This window comes from Scyliorhinus canicula, chromosome 7 (assembly GCF_902713615.1).
Source record: "Scyliorhinus canicula chromosome 7, sScyCan1.1, whole genome shotgun sequence".
In the NCBI taxonomy this organism is placed as follows: domain Eukaryota; kingdom Metazoa; phylum Chordata; class Chondrichthyes; order Carcharhiniformes; family Scyliorhinidae; genus Scyliorhinus; species Scyliorhinus canicula.
The window spans coordinates 131,181,462-131,196,576 of NC_052152.1; the positions used below are offsets into that span (position 1 = coordinate 131,181,462).

Sequence of the window (15,115 nt, forward strand, 5' to 3'; positions counted from 1 at the left end):
GCCCACCTACGCTGAGGCCATGGCGCTTCTGAAAGAGAACTACACCCAGCAGACCTACAAACTCTACACCAGGCACCTCCTGTCCACGTGACATCAACTCCCTGGTGAGTCCTTGGAATATTTCTGGCGTGCCCTGCACACCCTGGCGATGGACTGCGATTGCCAGGCAGTTTCGGCCGTTGAACATTCCAAAGTCCTAATCAGGGACGCTTTCGTTACGGGCATAGGGTCGGCGGACATCCACCAGCGCCTCTTAGAAAGGACTACCCTCGACCTTGCGGCGACCAAGAAACACGCGACCTCACTAACGGTTGCCTCCCGTAATGTGCAAGCGTACTCCCCCGACCGCATGGCGCCCCCCTCCTGGAGCTGTGAGGCAGCAGCACTGACCACTGTGCCACCAGACTGTTGTTGCCTTTGCCACTTACGCTTCAGTTGTGTCCGCATCACACATAGTTAAACCAGGCTCAACATGCTGTCATTTTTTTTTTCATGTGATGTGGGTGCCGCTGGCTGGGCCAATATTTGTTGCCCATTCCTAATTGCCCTTGAACTGAGTGTCTAGGCCATTGCAGAGGGCAATAAAGAGTCAACCACATTACTGTGGGTCTGGAGTCACATATAGGCCAGACCAGGTAAGGATGGCCACTTTCCTTCCCTAAAGGACGCTGACAACATTCAATGATAGTTTTATGGTCATCGTTACAGAGGAGGGCTTGATATTCCAGATTTATTATTCCCGTATCAGCCTCCCCGGACAGGCACCGGAATGTGGCGACTAGGGGCTTTTCACAGTAACTTCATTGAAGCCTACTCGTGACAATAAGCGATTTTCATTTCATTTCATTTATTAAATTAATTCCAATTCCACCAGCTTCTGTGTCCATGCAGGACATTAGCCTGGGCATCTGGGTTGCCGATCCTGTGATATTACCATTGTCCCATTGCCTCCTGATTATGAAAACAGAAGATGTCACAAATTGGCAACATCCGATTGACAGATGCAGAGTATTAATTTATTGCTCAGCCATGCCTTCTGCTTGCACAAGATGATAATTTGGTCCTTAACGTACTCTACCTTTCCTTTGACTACCCAGTTTTATTACATGTGTGGTGAATACGTGCATGTTCCTTTCTCTATAAATATAAATATATAATCATGTTCCCTGATCCTGGTTTGACATTGCCCTTCTGCAGACCGCTTGGAAACGCGCTCTGATTGGACCAGACCTGCGGGGGTGCTTCTAATGCTGCTCTATGATTGGTGCATTACCCAGTGCTCTGAATGGTCGACAGTATTCTGCTTATTGATTGGTCAACGTGACTTCGATACTGCACTATGATTGATCGTGTGCGTAATTGTCCTGTTCGCTGATTGGTTAATCTGTCCATCCCGCCTTTGATTGGCTGGCCGTCAACGGCTCTACTTCTGCGGGGCGCCATCTTGGCCGAGGCGGCGAGAGGAGTGAGGTGAAGATGGTGGCGTTCTGGAGGCAGGCCGGCCTGAGGTACACAATCGAGCCCGGGGACCGGGCCGCTGGGTTGGGCTCGGGGACTGGCGTCTCATCCCCGAGGATCCGGACGGGTGTGCGGGCACCTTGTGCTCCGGCCGGGCTGAAGGTCACTGCGGACGGAGAGCGGTCGGGGGTGTTGGAGGGTGCAGCACTTTTGGGTGCCTGTTGTGCCATGAAACTCCGCATTATGGGTGGAAGAAGCTTTAAATTGTCGTTAACCTGGTCTGATTTTATTTGGGGAGGTGTTGTCACTGAATCTTTAATCCAGAGACTCTCGAGATCGGGGTTCACTGGCACCAGGTTCAAATCCCACCGCGGCAAATGGTGACATTTGAATTAAACAGTGAAAAATCTGGAATTAAAAGCTTAATGATGACAATGAAACCATTCTTGATTGTTGTAAAAAAAAACCATCTGATTCACTAATATTGTTTAGGGAAGAAATCTGCTGTCCTTTCCTGGTCTGGCCTACATATGAATGCAGACCCAGGGCAATGGGCTTGACTGTTAAATACCCTCTGAAACGATGTTGCTGAGTTCAAGGGCAGTTGGGGATGGGCAGTAAATGCTGGCCCAGGTGGTGACAACTACATTGCATCAATAAAAATGGGGATTGTGCCATGAAATGAAGCAATATCAGTAAAAGAAGCTTTAAATTGTAGTTAACCTGGTCTGAATTTATAATCTTGATTCCGTGGTTTCTCTAGTAACACCCAGTATGGAAGATTGTCCATTATAATTGCAAATGGGTGTGTTGGAATTGAAACAGATATCCCCCAAAACATTAAGGCTGGTTGGGAAACTTAACGATGAAGGCAATGCAATGTTCATGGACAAAGCATTGGCTTGGCTAAGCTGTTCTACCTCAGTACCTATAAGGTATTGACTCTGGCTCAATGTGCAGCATGCTTGTTTCTGATTCAGAAGACTGGCTTCGAGCCCCACTTCAACACACCACCTAAACTGGGTGGTTTAAGAAGGGGCTGGTTTAGCTCTCTCAGCTAAATTGCTGGCTTATAAAGCAGGCCAGCAGCACGGTTCGATTCCCGTACCAGCCTCCCCGGACAGGCGCCGGAATGTGGCGACTAGGGGCTTTTCACAGTAACTTCATTGAAGCCTACTCGTGACAATAAGCGATTTTCATTTTTTCATTTTCAACTGGCATCCCAGTTTAGTACCGAGGGAACCTTTTGGATATGCTGTTAAAGCAAGTCTTACTTCTCGGGTAAACATAAAAGATCCATTTGCAAGTAGTCTAATGGATGCTTTTGTAGGGGAGTTTGTTTGTATGGAGTCAAATGAATGGCTGAGGGAGAAGAGGACCATATTGTTTACCTGAATCACAATCTAATGCAGCAGAAAAGGGGCAGTGAGGAGACAATAGCAAACAAAGCCAGAATCTCTTGGGTTGGAATTTTGAGAAAAGGTGATGGAGTTACTATGTAATAAGGAGTGTAGAGTAGCATTGAGCCCACCACGAAAGACCCAAACATACCCTTAACATGCAATTGTGAAGTTAAAAAGGTTTAGGAAGTTGAATATATTTTGTTTGCTGTAGGAAAAGATTTAGGAAATTGAATATATTTTGTTTGCTGTAGGAGAGACATTCTGTAGGGAGTTCTCTATCTTGGTATTGTGAAGTAGTTAGTTTTTAAAACCACACTAATTTATTTCTGTTAGTAGAGTCTCTTGGTAGTTTGTGTGTTTTTTTTAGACCTTAAGTTCTGTATCAATGATTGCTGCTTTTTACTCTGCTGTGTAGGGCCTGTCTAAATTCTGTGTCATCATGCTGTTCACTAATAATCTATATGTTCTAAAAAGTTTGATTAGGATATGTCTCATTGTCCAGGCAGTAACCTGGCAGAGCGCACATTGTTTGCCCTCTTATAGAATTAACATTTGCTTGAAATTGGTGTGGTGATCTATAAAACGCAGGCAATCTGGTTACCGCTGAATTAAGGTGAAGGTTTTGCCCTACAAATCCTATGTATTTGAAGAGGAACTGCAAGCTGCAAAAGCGGATAAGGTTAGAGTTTGTTAGAGTTCTGTGACTTGTCTGGGGAATTCAAGGTGACAGTGAAGAAGAAAAGACTTGTGTATTTATGTAGTGTCTTTCATGATAGCAAAACATAAAATGTTTTGGTCTTGAGTGCTTTAGAAATGTAATTAGCGTATGACGAAGGGGTATAGCACATTGGGGTGCCAAATGCACCATGAGTGGGAGGTGTGCTGCAATTTACATTTTGCAAGCTTCCACAAATGGCAATGTGATCATCATAGAATCAATACAGTGCAAAAAGAGGTCATTCGGCCCATTGGGTCTGCATCACCCCTCCAAAAGTGCACCTTGCCTAGACCCACTCATCGTAACGTCACCTAACCTGTACATCTTTGAACACTAAGGAGCAATTTATTATGGCCAATCCACCTAACATGCACATCTTTGGAATGTGGGAGGAAATCGGAGCACCTGGAGAAAACCCATGCAGACATGGAGAGAATGTGTAAACTCCACAGAGACAGTCACCCAAGACTGGAATTGAACCCAGGTCCCTGGTGCGGTGAGGCAGCAGTGCTAACCACTGTGCCACCGTGATCAGGTAATTTATTTTACTTGTACTGAATAAGCATTGGCTAGGATACCTGTGGAAAATTCTGTTCTTTGTGATCGTGCTATGGAATATTTCTGTTCCCATCTGAGGACAAACAATGCCTCAATGGAATGTTTCATCCAAAAGGTGGCATCACTGATGGTGCCACACTCCCTCAGTACTGGGTGTCAGCTTGGATTATATACACAAGTCTCTAGAGTGGGGCAGACGTCTCTGACCTGGAAACACGAGAACCACAGCTGAGTGTGTTAGCAAAACATTCCAAGCATGGTGGCACAGTGGTTAGGACTGCTGCCTCACAACACCAGGGACCCGGGTTCAATTCTGGCATGGGTCACTGTCTGTGTGGCGTTTGCACATTCTCTCCGTGTCTGCATGGGTTTCCTCCAGGTGTTCCAGTTTCCTCCCACAATCCAAAGATGTGCCGGTTGAATGGATTGGCGATGCTAAATTGCCCCTTAGTGTCCAGGGATGTGTAGGTTAGGTTACGGTGTTATGGGAGGGGAGGGGAGGGGGGATGCTGGACATGTCTAGAGTGCTTTTTCGAAAGGTGGGTGCAGACTTGATGGGCTGAATGGCCTACACTGTAGGGATTATTTTATCAATAGGTAAATTTTCCCTCATCTGTTTTATTATGAGTAGATTATCAAACAAGCTTGGAGATATTGTTATACTGCCTGATAGCTTTTCTTGCCTGTCATTTGCTTTATGTATGAGGTTGAAGAGATTTTGTTGTATTTGTGGCTTGTTCTGGCTATGGTGATCCCACTTCAGCTAGTGACAAACTTCTAATAAGGGACGCTGAAGCCAGGAAACTGGACCTATTTCAGAAGCAGCTGTAAAGGGCAGCAATAATCTGGAAAAATTAGATCCAAATAATAAAAATCCTAACTTTAAAAAAAAAGAAAATAATTTTTCCTTCTGTAACTTCATGTAGAAATAATCCAGAAACCAGAATAGGGAATGATCAGTCTGAAAAGTTTTCTGCTTGGGTAGAGTTTGGGCCTGTTTTTTCTTCCATTATTCCAGTTCATTTTACCTTTTTGTTCAAGTGGAACAAGTGAAGTTGAACAAAGGATGAAAGTGGTTAACCCTGCACAGTGCTCGGCTTTGAGTCGAGATATTAACTTTTTAAAGCTTTATAGTTAAGCTGAAGCTCCAAAGCTTTGTTAACAGCAGGATTTCTGTGTCCCAAGTTTTTGCATTAAGTTTGAACCAAGAACCCGAGGACCATTTTGATTATCTTCCTCCTTGCAGTTACATTCAGTACTCTCGAATCTGTGCACAAGCGGTGAGGGCTGCCCTCAAACCTCAGTATCAAGCAGAGGCCAAGAAAGTGGCAGATGTAAATGTCAAAGTCGGCAAGCCGAAAGGGTAATCCTGTAAGTACTGCACTTTTCTGTCCTTTTGGGTTAGTGTGGGGGAAGGTTTTTGAAATTGGGCATTTATTTCACAAGCAAAATGTAGCACGCTGAACTTAGCAGTGCAATGGTGTGGGAATGCATCTCGTTTACAAAAGGTTTGAACCAGTGTTGCAGCTAGAAGCAGCTTGGTATGAACCATTTAGGCTAGTCCCTCTCTCCACTCAAAGTTCAACATTTAACTCTTTTGGAATGTTAGAAGGATCTTCTGTACCCTGGTGTTCTCTCACCATTCTGATGGTGTTTAGTAGCTTTTACTAAGAATGTGGATTTTGAGATGGAACAGTGGTAAAAGTATTAATTTGTGTTCAATGCTAACAAAGACTCCCTTTGGCTTACAATGTGGGATAGACATTGGATATTTTTTTCCCATACTGTTTTTGTTTTCAATTTAGAGTACCCAATTCATTTTTTCCAATTAAGGGACAATTTAGTGTAGCTAATCCACCTACCCTGCACATAAGAACTAGGAGCAGGAGTAGGCCATCTGGCCCCTCGAGCCTGCTCCACCATTCAATGAGATCGTGGCTGATCTTTTGTGGACTCAGCTCCACTTTCCGGCCCGAACACCATAACCCTTAATCCCTTTATTCTTCAAAAAACTATCTATCTTTAACGTAAAAACATTTAATGAAGGAGCCTCAACTGCTTCACTGGGCATGGAATTCCATAGATTCACAACCCTTCGGGTGAAGAAGTTCCTCCTAAACTCAGTCCTAAATCTACTACGGCCCCTAGTTCTGCTTTCACCCGCCAGTGGAAACAACCTGCCCGCATCTATCCTATCTTAATCCCTTCATAATTTTATATGTTTCTATAAGATCCCCCCTCATCCTCCTAAATTCCAATGAGTACAGTCCCAGTCTATTCAACCTCTCCTCATAATCCAACCCCTTCAGCTCTGGGATTAACCTAGTGAATCTCCTCTGCACACCCTCCAGTGCCAGTACGTCCTTTCTCAAGTAAGGAGACCAAAACTGAACACAATACTCCAGGTGTGGCCTCACTAACACCGTATACAATTGCAGCATAACCTCCCTAGTCTTAAAAATCTTTGTGTTGTGGGAGCGAAACCCACCTAACCATGAGGAGAATGTGCAAACTACATATGGACAGTGACCCGGAGCCGGGACCGAACCTGGGACCTTGACGCTGTGAGGCAGCAATGCCAACCACTGCGCCACTGTGCTGCCTGTTTTTGTTTCCCCATATTGTTGATAGCACTGTTTCATTAGCCCAAATATTTTCAAATGCCAATGAATTTTGCCTCCGATTATTGAATCTGAAAATGTCCCTATGGTTGATGAGCTGAATTGCCTCTTGTCATTGTTGGATTTATTCCTCTCGTCGTTAATAAGAGTTGTAACATTTGCAGTCCTCTGGCACCACTCCCCTTCTGCAAAGTAACTGAGGACGGATGTCATCCGGAACCTTGAGGACCGCTAACCTTTTAAGTTACTCCATCTAATATCACTCCTGCCTTTCCTTTATTGTTACTTATCACAGTGCCCTCTTCTCTAGTGGAGAGAGGCACAGTAGCCGTGCCATCTGCCTTTGCAAGAATTGGCACCCCCATCATTTTTACTACCTTCTACTATTTGTATTTATAAGACTTTTGCATTCACTTTTATATTGCCTTCTAATCTGTTGTCTTACCTTCTCTTTGTCCCTCTATTTCTTCTTTAGATCTCTGTAGTTTCTATATTCAGCTTGGTTCTGTACAGTTATTATCTTATACTTTAGCCTCTGCTCATCATATTTACAGTTTTTAGTCATTCAGGAAAGTGTAGCTTTGGATGCTTTCCCTTTACCCATGTGTCCACTTGGAACCTGAACCACCACCTCTTTGAAGTCAATTGTTCATGTACGGTTTTGCCCATGAATATTGGATTCCAATCCATCTAGGCCCGACTCCTGTTCAACTCACTGAAGTTAGTCCTCCTCCAGTTAAGTGTGCTAATTGTGTTTTAATTTCCTCTAGGACCTGAGCATCTTCCACAGACCTGAGCTTTTGAATATGTGAACTCTTTGACCCATCATCCGGAAAGCTGGAACCACAAATCCATTTGAAGACCGTGTCTGAAAAACTGACCAAATGCGAATTTAAAAATATAGATCTTGTTTAAAATGTCCTTTGTCTGTTTTTTTTTTAAAAGAAGGCGGTGATGGGATTTATTTGTGAATTATATTGAGTAAGCTGGCTGATGTGTAGGGACATTGTGGCTGGTAAATTTAATATCATCGATCCCTCCTTATTCCACATTTTAACTTCCTCTTTAGCATACGTTAAAAGATAGCACCCTATTTGAGTTATTGGCAGATAATGTTCTGCTATTATCGGTGTCTGTTTTTATTTTTTAAAAAGATAAATACTCTAACCATTGCCACAAGGAGAACATGATCCATAACTCCGTTGTAGTCGCTGTACTGGGTAATCTGTTCTGTGCTTTATTGTGCATCCAGCTTTCATGTGTTGTTGATTGTAGAGCCTGGGATCAACGTTGCCTGTGGAAATCTGAGTGAAGAATTTAAGAAACTGGAGCAGGGGTAGGCCACTCGGCCCCGTGAGCCTGCTTCACCATTTAATAAGATGATGCCTGATCTAATTGTGACCTCAACTCCACATTCTTGTCTGCCCCCCTCCCAAGTAACCCTGGACTTCCTTGCAGATCAAAAATCCGTCTAAAAGCATCCTTGAATATATTCATTCATTCAGCCTCCACTGCTTTCTGGGGAAGAGAATTCCAACGACCCTCTTGAGAGAAGAATTTCCTCCAAATCTACAACTTAAATCGGTGACCCCTTAGTTTGAATCTAAGCCTATTCGTCCTAGATTCCTCCATGAGGGAAACATCCTCTCAGCATCTACATTGTCAAACCCCCTGAATCTTTTTTGTTTCAATTAGATCACCCCTCAATTTTCTAAACTCAAATGAGTATAGGTCCAACCTGCTCAACCTTTCCTCAAGACAATTCTTTCATCCCAAGAATCAGCCTGAGTAAACCTTCTTTGAACTGTTTCCATTGCATGTATGTCCCTTGTTAAAGTAAAGAGACCAAAACTATTCACAATACTCCAGGTGCGGTCTTACCAGGAAGAAAGCACAGTTGTAATAAAGACTTCCCTCCTCTTATACTCCATACCTCTTGCTACAATGGGCAACATTTAATTTTCATTCCTAATTACTACTTTTACCTGCCTGCTAATGTATTGGGATTCATGTACAAGGACACCCAGATATGTCTACTGTAACATACTGCGTTCTCTCTGAGGGTGCCTCTGAAAATGACTGCTTTCAAGGCACAACGGTTAGGTGTTCACATTTCTTAAGTGGTGTCCTTCCAGCTCTCTTTGCAAAGAAGAGCTTCCACTCGTACTCGAGGTCTGCCAGAGTGACTTGCTAACTGTCGTTCACACTTGGGTGCCCACGGGGAAGTGAACAGCATCTTTAAGCAACTTTAAAGGCTCATAAAAACACTGGCATGAACTGAAAGTTGAAAAAAAGTGGTTATGAAATGACCAAATTGCACTTAATGTAACTGAGTCCTTTTCATGGTTTTCAGGACATCATTACTCAGCAACCTTGGATGCCTATGTAAAGAGTGTACTTTCTGAAAGGTGACCTGTACGTCAGCTCTGAGAAATGGTGTGCAGGGCTGGCACATGTCCAAATACATTAAAGTGATACAGGCACTTCTCATAATTGTTCCTGCCAAATGGGAAATATTTCATGAAACAAATTGTGAAGTTTTGATGGAGCAGGAAAATGTGAGTTTTTTTCCTCATCCGGTGCTGCTTTAATTGATGCAGCGGGGCTAAGGTATCCAAAGAGTTGCTTCAGTGACGTCTGACGCTGATGTATTGAGGCTCTGTTATATCTGGCAGTATATATCATGCTTGTATAGGTGCCAGTACTATGATACAAAACACCAGGATTCTCCTGTTTGATGTTGTCGTCCACTCTGCACCTGACACAACCTGATAGGACAATGCTAGCAGCAAACATTGCAAGGAGCCTCCAATCGTTAAGTGCATAACACTTATTAGGAGCTAGATTTTTATTCGAGCAAGGCATAAATAGTGGCGAGTAGAAAAGTTAATTGAACTCGTCCTTTAACATTAATAGCTTCTGTTATAAAGAATTAAAGTCAATAAACATTTATTGATATTTAAAACAGTCTTTAGTTAAACAGATTACAAGCAATCACACGCAATGTGGAGCTACACAAGTCCAAAATAACACTCTATATTTAAACACTCAGAAAAATTAAAGAATTATTCAGTTACACATAACAGAATTTACAGCACAGAATCCGACCAGTTGGCCCAACTGGCCTATGCGATTCTTTATGGTCCACATGTGCCTCCTCCCTCTACTTCACTTCACTCGTCCTCCCACTATTTCACCTCAGTTTAATAGCATATTGTTCTATTTTGTTCTCCTAAATATACTTGTGTAGCTTCCTCTTGAAGACATCGGTGGCATTTGCCTCAACTATATATGCCATGTGCTAATGTTGGATGCAGTGATGATGCCATGAAAATTGTTCCCCCGCGCGCACACAAAACAATGCCTTAAATAAACCTGTGAAAATAATCTAGTCATAAGTTCTTGCCAACCAATTGGAACTGTTATTTACATTTGTGTGTGAAAACCTGAGCTTTATAGGCTAGGAATAGGAGTGTGTAAATTATGCTGGGACCATCCTTTCCAATTTTAAACATCTGTGACCAAATCCAGGTGTGAACTCCTGGTCTGCAAAGCTCTGCTTTGGGAGCAGAGGTTCAGAAGTTCTACTCCCTTCACGTCTTCCCCCATCTAATGTCTCCCCACCTGTCTCCTGAGGCATTGCCCTTGTTCTAGTGTGACTACACAGATGTCAAAAAACTAGCAAGCCATTCTCTTTTATGTAAGTAGGAGGAGTGGGGTGTGGAGAATCTTGGGCTGGATTCTCCGCCGCGCCACATTTCTGCCTAGACACGATGGTTGGATTCTCTGTTACGCCGGCCGGTCAATGGGGTTTCCTATTGTGGGGCAGCCCCACACCGTTGGAAACCCCTGGGCACCGGCAAAACAGAGAAACCTGTCCAGTGTGTTTGGAGTAAGGAAAAGAGGCAGTGTATTTAGGTGACAGCTGAGCACAATCCACTGCACAAAAGATTGACCAAACACATTTCAGCAGATTAGAGAGGCAATCAACAGCAATCTGGAGGAGAGCCTGTGGATTTTCCCACTCAGCCCAGACGTGAAGCCAATTATGATCAATTTAGCTGGATCATCATACACCATAGGTAGAATCTGGGGTTTCCTGCATCGCGTGACTCAGTTGCTCAAAGGGCAGCATATTATTCAGCACTTTTTTTTAAAAGGCATGTTTGTACACATTGTATGACCTTGGTTCACTTTTTTAAAAATATTTTAATGGATGTTTTTCCATTATAACAAAATACCATACCACCAATACATAAAGATACAATGCAAAAATAACAATCAATATTCAACAAACCCACTACACCCAACTCATCAAACTAAAAAACTAAATTTTAAAAAACCCTAATGACTAACGCTTTGAAAAAATAAATTAATGGCTGCTATCTCCAGTAGAACCATTCTACTGACCCCTGACTGATGTATATGATTTTCCCCAGATATAGGGGCCAGGATTCTCCGAGCCTTCAGCCAAAATCGTGGGCGGAGAATGGGGCGTAAGACCCGCGATTGGGTCTGATGCCAGGACACGGAGACTCGGTGCCAGTCGCGCGCACAGTCGACGCGGCGCCGGTCGGGGGCCGTTGAAACAAGCCCCTGTGGCGATTCTCTGCGGTCAACCGGCTGAGTTCCCGCCGGCGTGGTTCACATATGGTTCCACCCGGCGGGAGATCAGCGTCGTGGCTGCGGTGGCCGATCTGGTGGGGGGATCAGTCTCTGGGGGGGGGGGGGGGCTCCACGATGGCTTGGCCCGCGATCGGGGGCCATCGATCAGTGGGGTGTGCGCGATCTTGTGCGCTGGCCCGCTCTGTGGGTCCGCCATGTTGCGTGGGGCCGGCGCTTAAGCGCCCGCTGCGCAGACCCACAGCCGGCAGTGCAGGGCCACGTATCAGCAGCCGGAGCTGTGTGGAGCACTCCAGCGCCGTGCTGGTCCCCTGTGGGCCTCGGGAATCGCTGGGCGAAGAGGCCCGTTGACGCAGGCGTGAAACACTCCAGTGCTTACGCCGTAATCAACATTTAGCCGCCATTTTGAAGAATCCCGGCTCGGAACTCCATTAGGTAACCCAACCATCTGAGACACTGGGTGGAGTAGGAGATCTCCGCCAAAGCAGAACTCTCCTTAGGGCTATCAGCGAGGCAAAGGAATCACAGGAAATTATTTACTCTTGTCCAAATTCATCTATTACCCTGAGAAGTAGTCAAAGCTCCTAAATAATATTGTTATCTCATCCATGGCGGATGCTGGGTCCATAATATAAAGAAACAGATCGTCTGCATACAAGGGCACCCCATGCTCCCTCCCTCCCCACTTTATTCCCCTCGAATCAGTGGAAGATCTTAACACCAATTATTCGATAGCCAATGCAAACAAAAACGGAGACAATAGGCAACCCTGCCTCGTATGCCTAGAAAGTAACATGAGCTCAAGGCGTTTGTGCAAACACTTGCGGTGGAGGTCCTGTACAGGAAATAAATCCTAGATATAAACTTTGGTCCCAAAACCAAACCTCCCAAGAATCTCAAAGTGATAACCCACTCCACCCTATCAAACCCCTTTTCGGCGTCCATTGAGACAATCATCTCTGGTTCAGGCACGTGGGAGTGGGAGATGTTTAATAATCAATGTGTATTCGTCGACGGCTGCCGACCCTTGACAAAATCTATCTGTTCTTCAGAGATCACCCATGGAAGGCAGGCCTCCAACCTCAGTGCCAGTATTTTAGCCAGCAATTTAACATCAGCATTCAACAATGAGATAGGCCGATATGACCCACACTCTGAATCAGGGAAATAGATGCCTGCGCCACCATAACAGGCAATACCCCCAGCACATGGAATCATTAAACATGTCCAATATCGTTTTTTTTAAATTTAGACAAGCCAATTAATTTTTTTTAAATTGAGGGGTAATTTAGAGTGGCCAATCCACCTCCCTGCACATCTTTGGTTTGTGGGGGCGAAACCCACGCAAACACGGGGAGAATGTGCAAACTCCACATGGACAGTGACCCAGAGCTGGGATCGAATCTGGGACCTTGGTGCCATGATGCAGTAGTGCTAACCACTGCGCCACCATGTTGCCCTGAACATGTCCAATATGGGATCAACTGCCCCACAAATTTCTTATGGAACTTGATGGGGAATAAATCAAGACCCGGAGCTTTACCCGAATGCATTAAACCAATATATTTCATAATCTCAGGGCCCAATGGGGATTCTAACTGCTCCCTACTCTCCACCACCAGGAAGAACAACCCATCCTAAAACTGCATTATGGGCAAACTCTCCTCTGGGGGCTCCTAACTATACATCGATAAAAGGCTTCAAACGCGGCGTTAACCTTCAATGGGGAGGAAACCAAATGGCCATCCGAGTCCCTTACCTCCACAATCTCCCAGGGAGCAGCCTGCCGCCTCTGCTGGTGCACGAAAAGATATTGGCTTTCTTCCTGTGTTCGTTGACTGTCTCCCTCGAGCATCGCAACTAGATCACAGCCAACCCATTGAGAGTAACTCAGATTGTGCAACTTCTTCCCACTTGCCAGGAACTCTGGTGTAGGAGCAGTTGAGTACTGATGGTCCACCGCAAAGGTGGAATCTGCCAGCCTCTGCCACTCCACCTTCCCAATCTTTTCCTGGTATGCCATGTAAGAGATTTCCTCCCCTCTAATGACCACCTCAAGGGCCTCCCATAATGTAGAAGCTGAGATAGAGTCACTTTAAAAAAAAAAAATTTAGAGTACCCAATTCTTTTTTTCCAATTAAGGGCAATTTAGCATGGCCCTAACCTGCACATCGTTTTGGGTTATAGGCGTGAGACTCATGCAGACGTGGGGAGAATGTGAGATGAACTCACTCTTATTAAACATAAAGTACTCCCCAATGGCAGAGGATATGCACTCACAAAATCATTTGTCTGCCATTAACACCGTGTCCAATCCCCATTGCAAGCGTTGAGAGGGACCCAGCTCTACTACCAACTCCACAAAATGTAGGGTATAGTCTGAGATCACAATTGCCGTGAACCCTGCCCAAGGAAGGAGAGACCTACCCACCACAAAAAAGTCAACCCGAGAGTACACCTGATAAACGGAGAAAAAAGAAAAATCCTTATCACTCGGATGCAAAAACCACCATGGGTCAAACCCATCCCCCCTCGCCACCTGCTTCGTAACAACCAGTCATGCCTTTGCCACCCCAGATGGGATCAAAGGGTCAGGTCTAGATCAGTCCAACTGAGGGTCCAAATCACAATTTAAGTCCCCCCCCCCTGAAATTAGCTGGTGTGAATCCAAGTCAGGAATAGAAGCCAGTAACTTGTTAACAAAAGCTTTATCATCCCAATTTGGCCCATACTCATTAATGAGAACCACCAAGGTGCCCGCCAGAGAACTACTGACAATCACGTGTCTCCCGTTCGGCTTTGCCAAGATCTTAGCTGCCGAAAAAGGAACCCTTTTATTAATCAAACTGCCACACCCCACCCTGCCCCGGGCCCTATTATCGAACCCCAAGTGGAATACCCACCCCTTCCATAATCTTGTCTGGTCCCTGACCTGCAAATGGGACTCCTGCAGAAACCCAACATCAGCACTCAAACTTTTCAGGTGGGCAAATATCCTCAACCTTTTCACTGGGCCGTTCAACCCACTTACATTCCAAGTGACCAGACGAATTGGGGACCTTCCGCCCCGCACTCTCCTGACCCAGAGTCAGCCATTTCCACCACATGGGGTAATCCAGCAACGACTTAAAGAGTACAGGCACCGCGCCCACTCAAATTGGCCGCCAAACCCCACATCAAGATAAAGCAAAGGAAAATTGTAGTCACAGTCAGGAAACTATCCCTACACTCCCCCCAACTCCCTGCCTCCCACACCCAAATAATCAAACAACCAAAAAGCAAACAAAAACTGCTAGCCCTACCCCTACCCAACTACTCTGAACCTGAAACAAAATAAAAACACTAAATTCATTATCTAAAACATTAAAATAATGAGCTGCAGTTACCCCCACCATTCCGCTCTCGTTAGCTAACTATTCAGCCAGCAGAGCGGCCCCCACCAAGAGCAAGAACAAATAAATAGCCATAACCACCAGTGCCCCCCCCCCCCGCCTAAATCTAACTTTAATAACCTACGAGAAAAAAAACACCCATCCCGCAGAAGAACAAGAAAATATAAACTTGCACAAGAAACCCCAACAAATACCCAGAACCACATGTCCTCCCCAAATATACAAAGACCTCATGAAAATTATGATTAACTCGGCAACTGCCCACACTTCTTAACAAAAGCATCTGTCTCGTCTGGTGCATAGAAATAATAGCTCTTCAAATCAAACATCACTCTGGGTCGT

At 44.9% G+C, this 15,115-nt stretch overlaps 1 protein-coding gene across 1 annotated transcript; it reads left to right on the plus strand.

The window, feature by feature from the left end:
- The first annotated feature begins 1,326 nt into the window (after positions 1–1,326).
- atp5f1e (ATP synthase F1 subunit epsilon) lies at positions 1,327–7,679 on the plus strand. Its single transcript, XM_038802945.1, has 3 exons — positions 1,327–1,508; positions 5,384–5,508; positions 7,529–7,679. Exons 1-2 carry the CDS (start codon positions 1,477–1,479, stop codon positions 5,502–5,504), a joined length of 153 nt encoding a protein of 50 aa, XP_038658873.1. The 5' UTR covers positions 1,327–1,476; the 3' UTR covers positions 5,505–5,508; positions 7,529–7,679.
- The last annotated feature ends 7,436 nt before the right edge of the window (positions 7,680–15,115 follow it).

Excerpts from the sequence above, each read along its gene's own strand:
- atp5f1e (XM_038802945.1), top strand. The coding sequence starts at position 1,477 with ATGGTGGCGTTCTGGAGGCAGGCCGGCCTGAG. Across the intron at positions 1,509-5,383 it reads TGGAGGCAGGCCGGCCTGAG|TTACATTCAGTACTCTCGAA; the intron begins GTACACAATCGA and ends TCCTCCTTGCAG.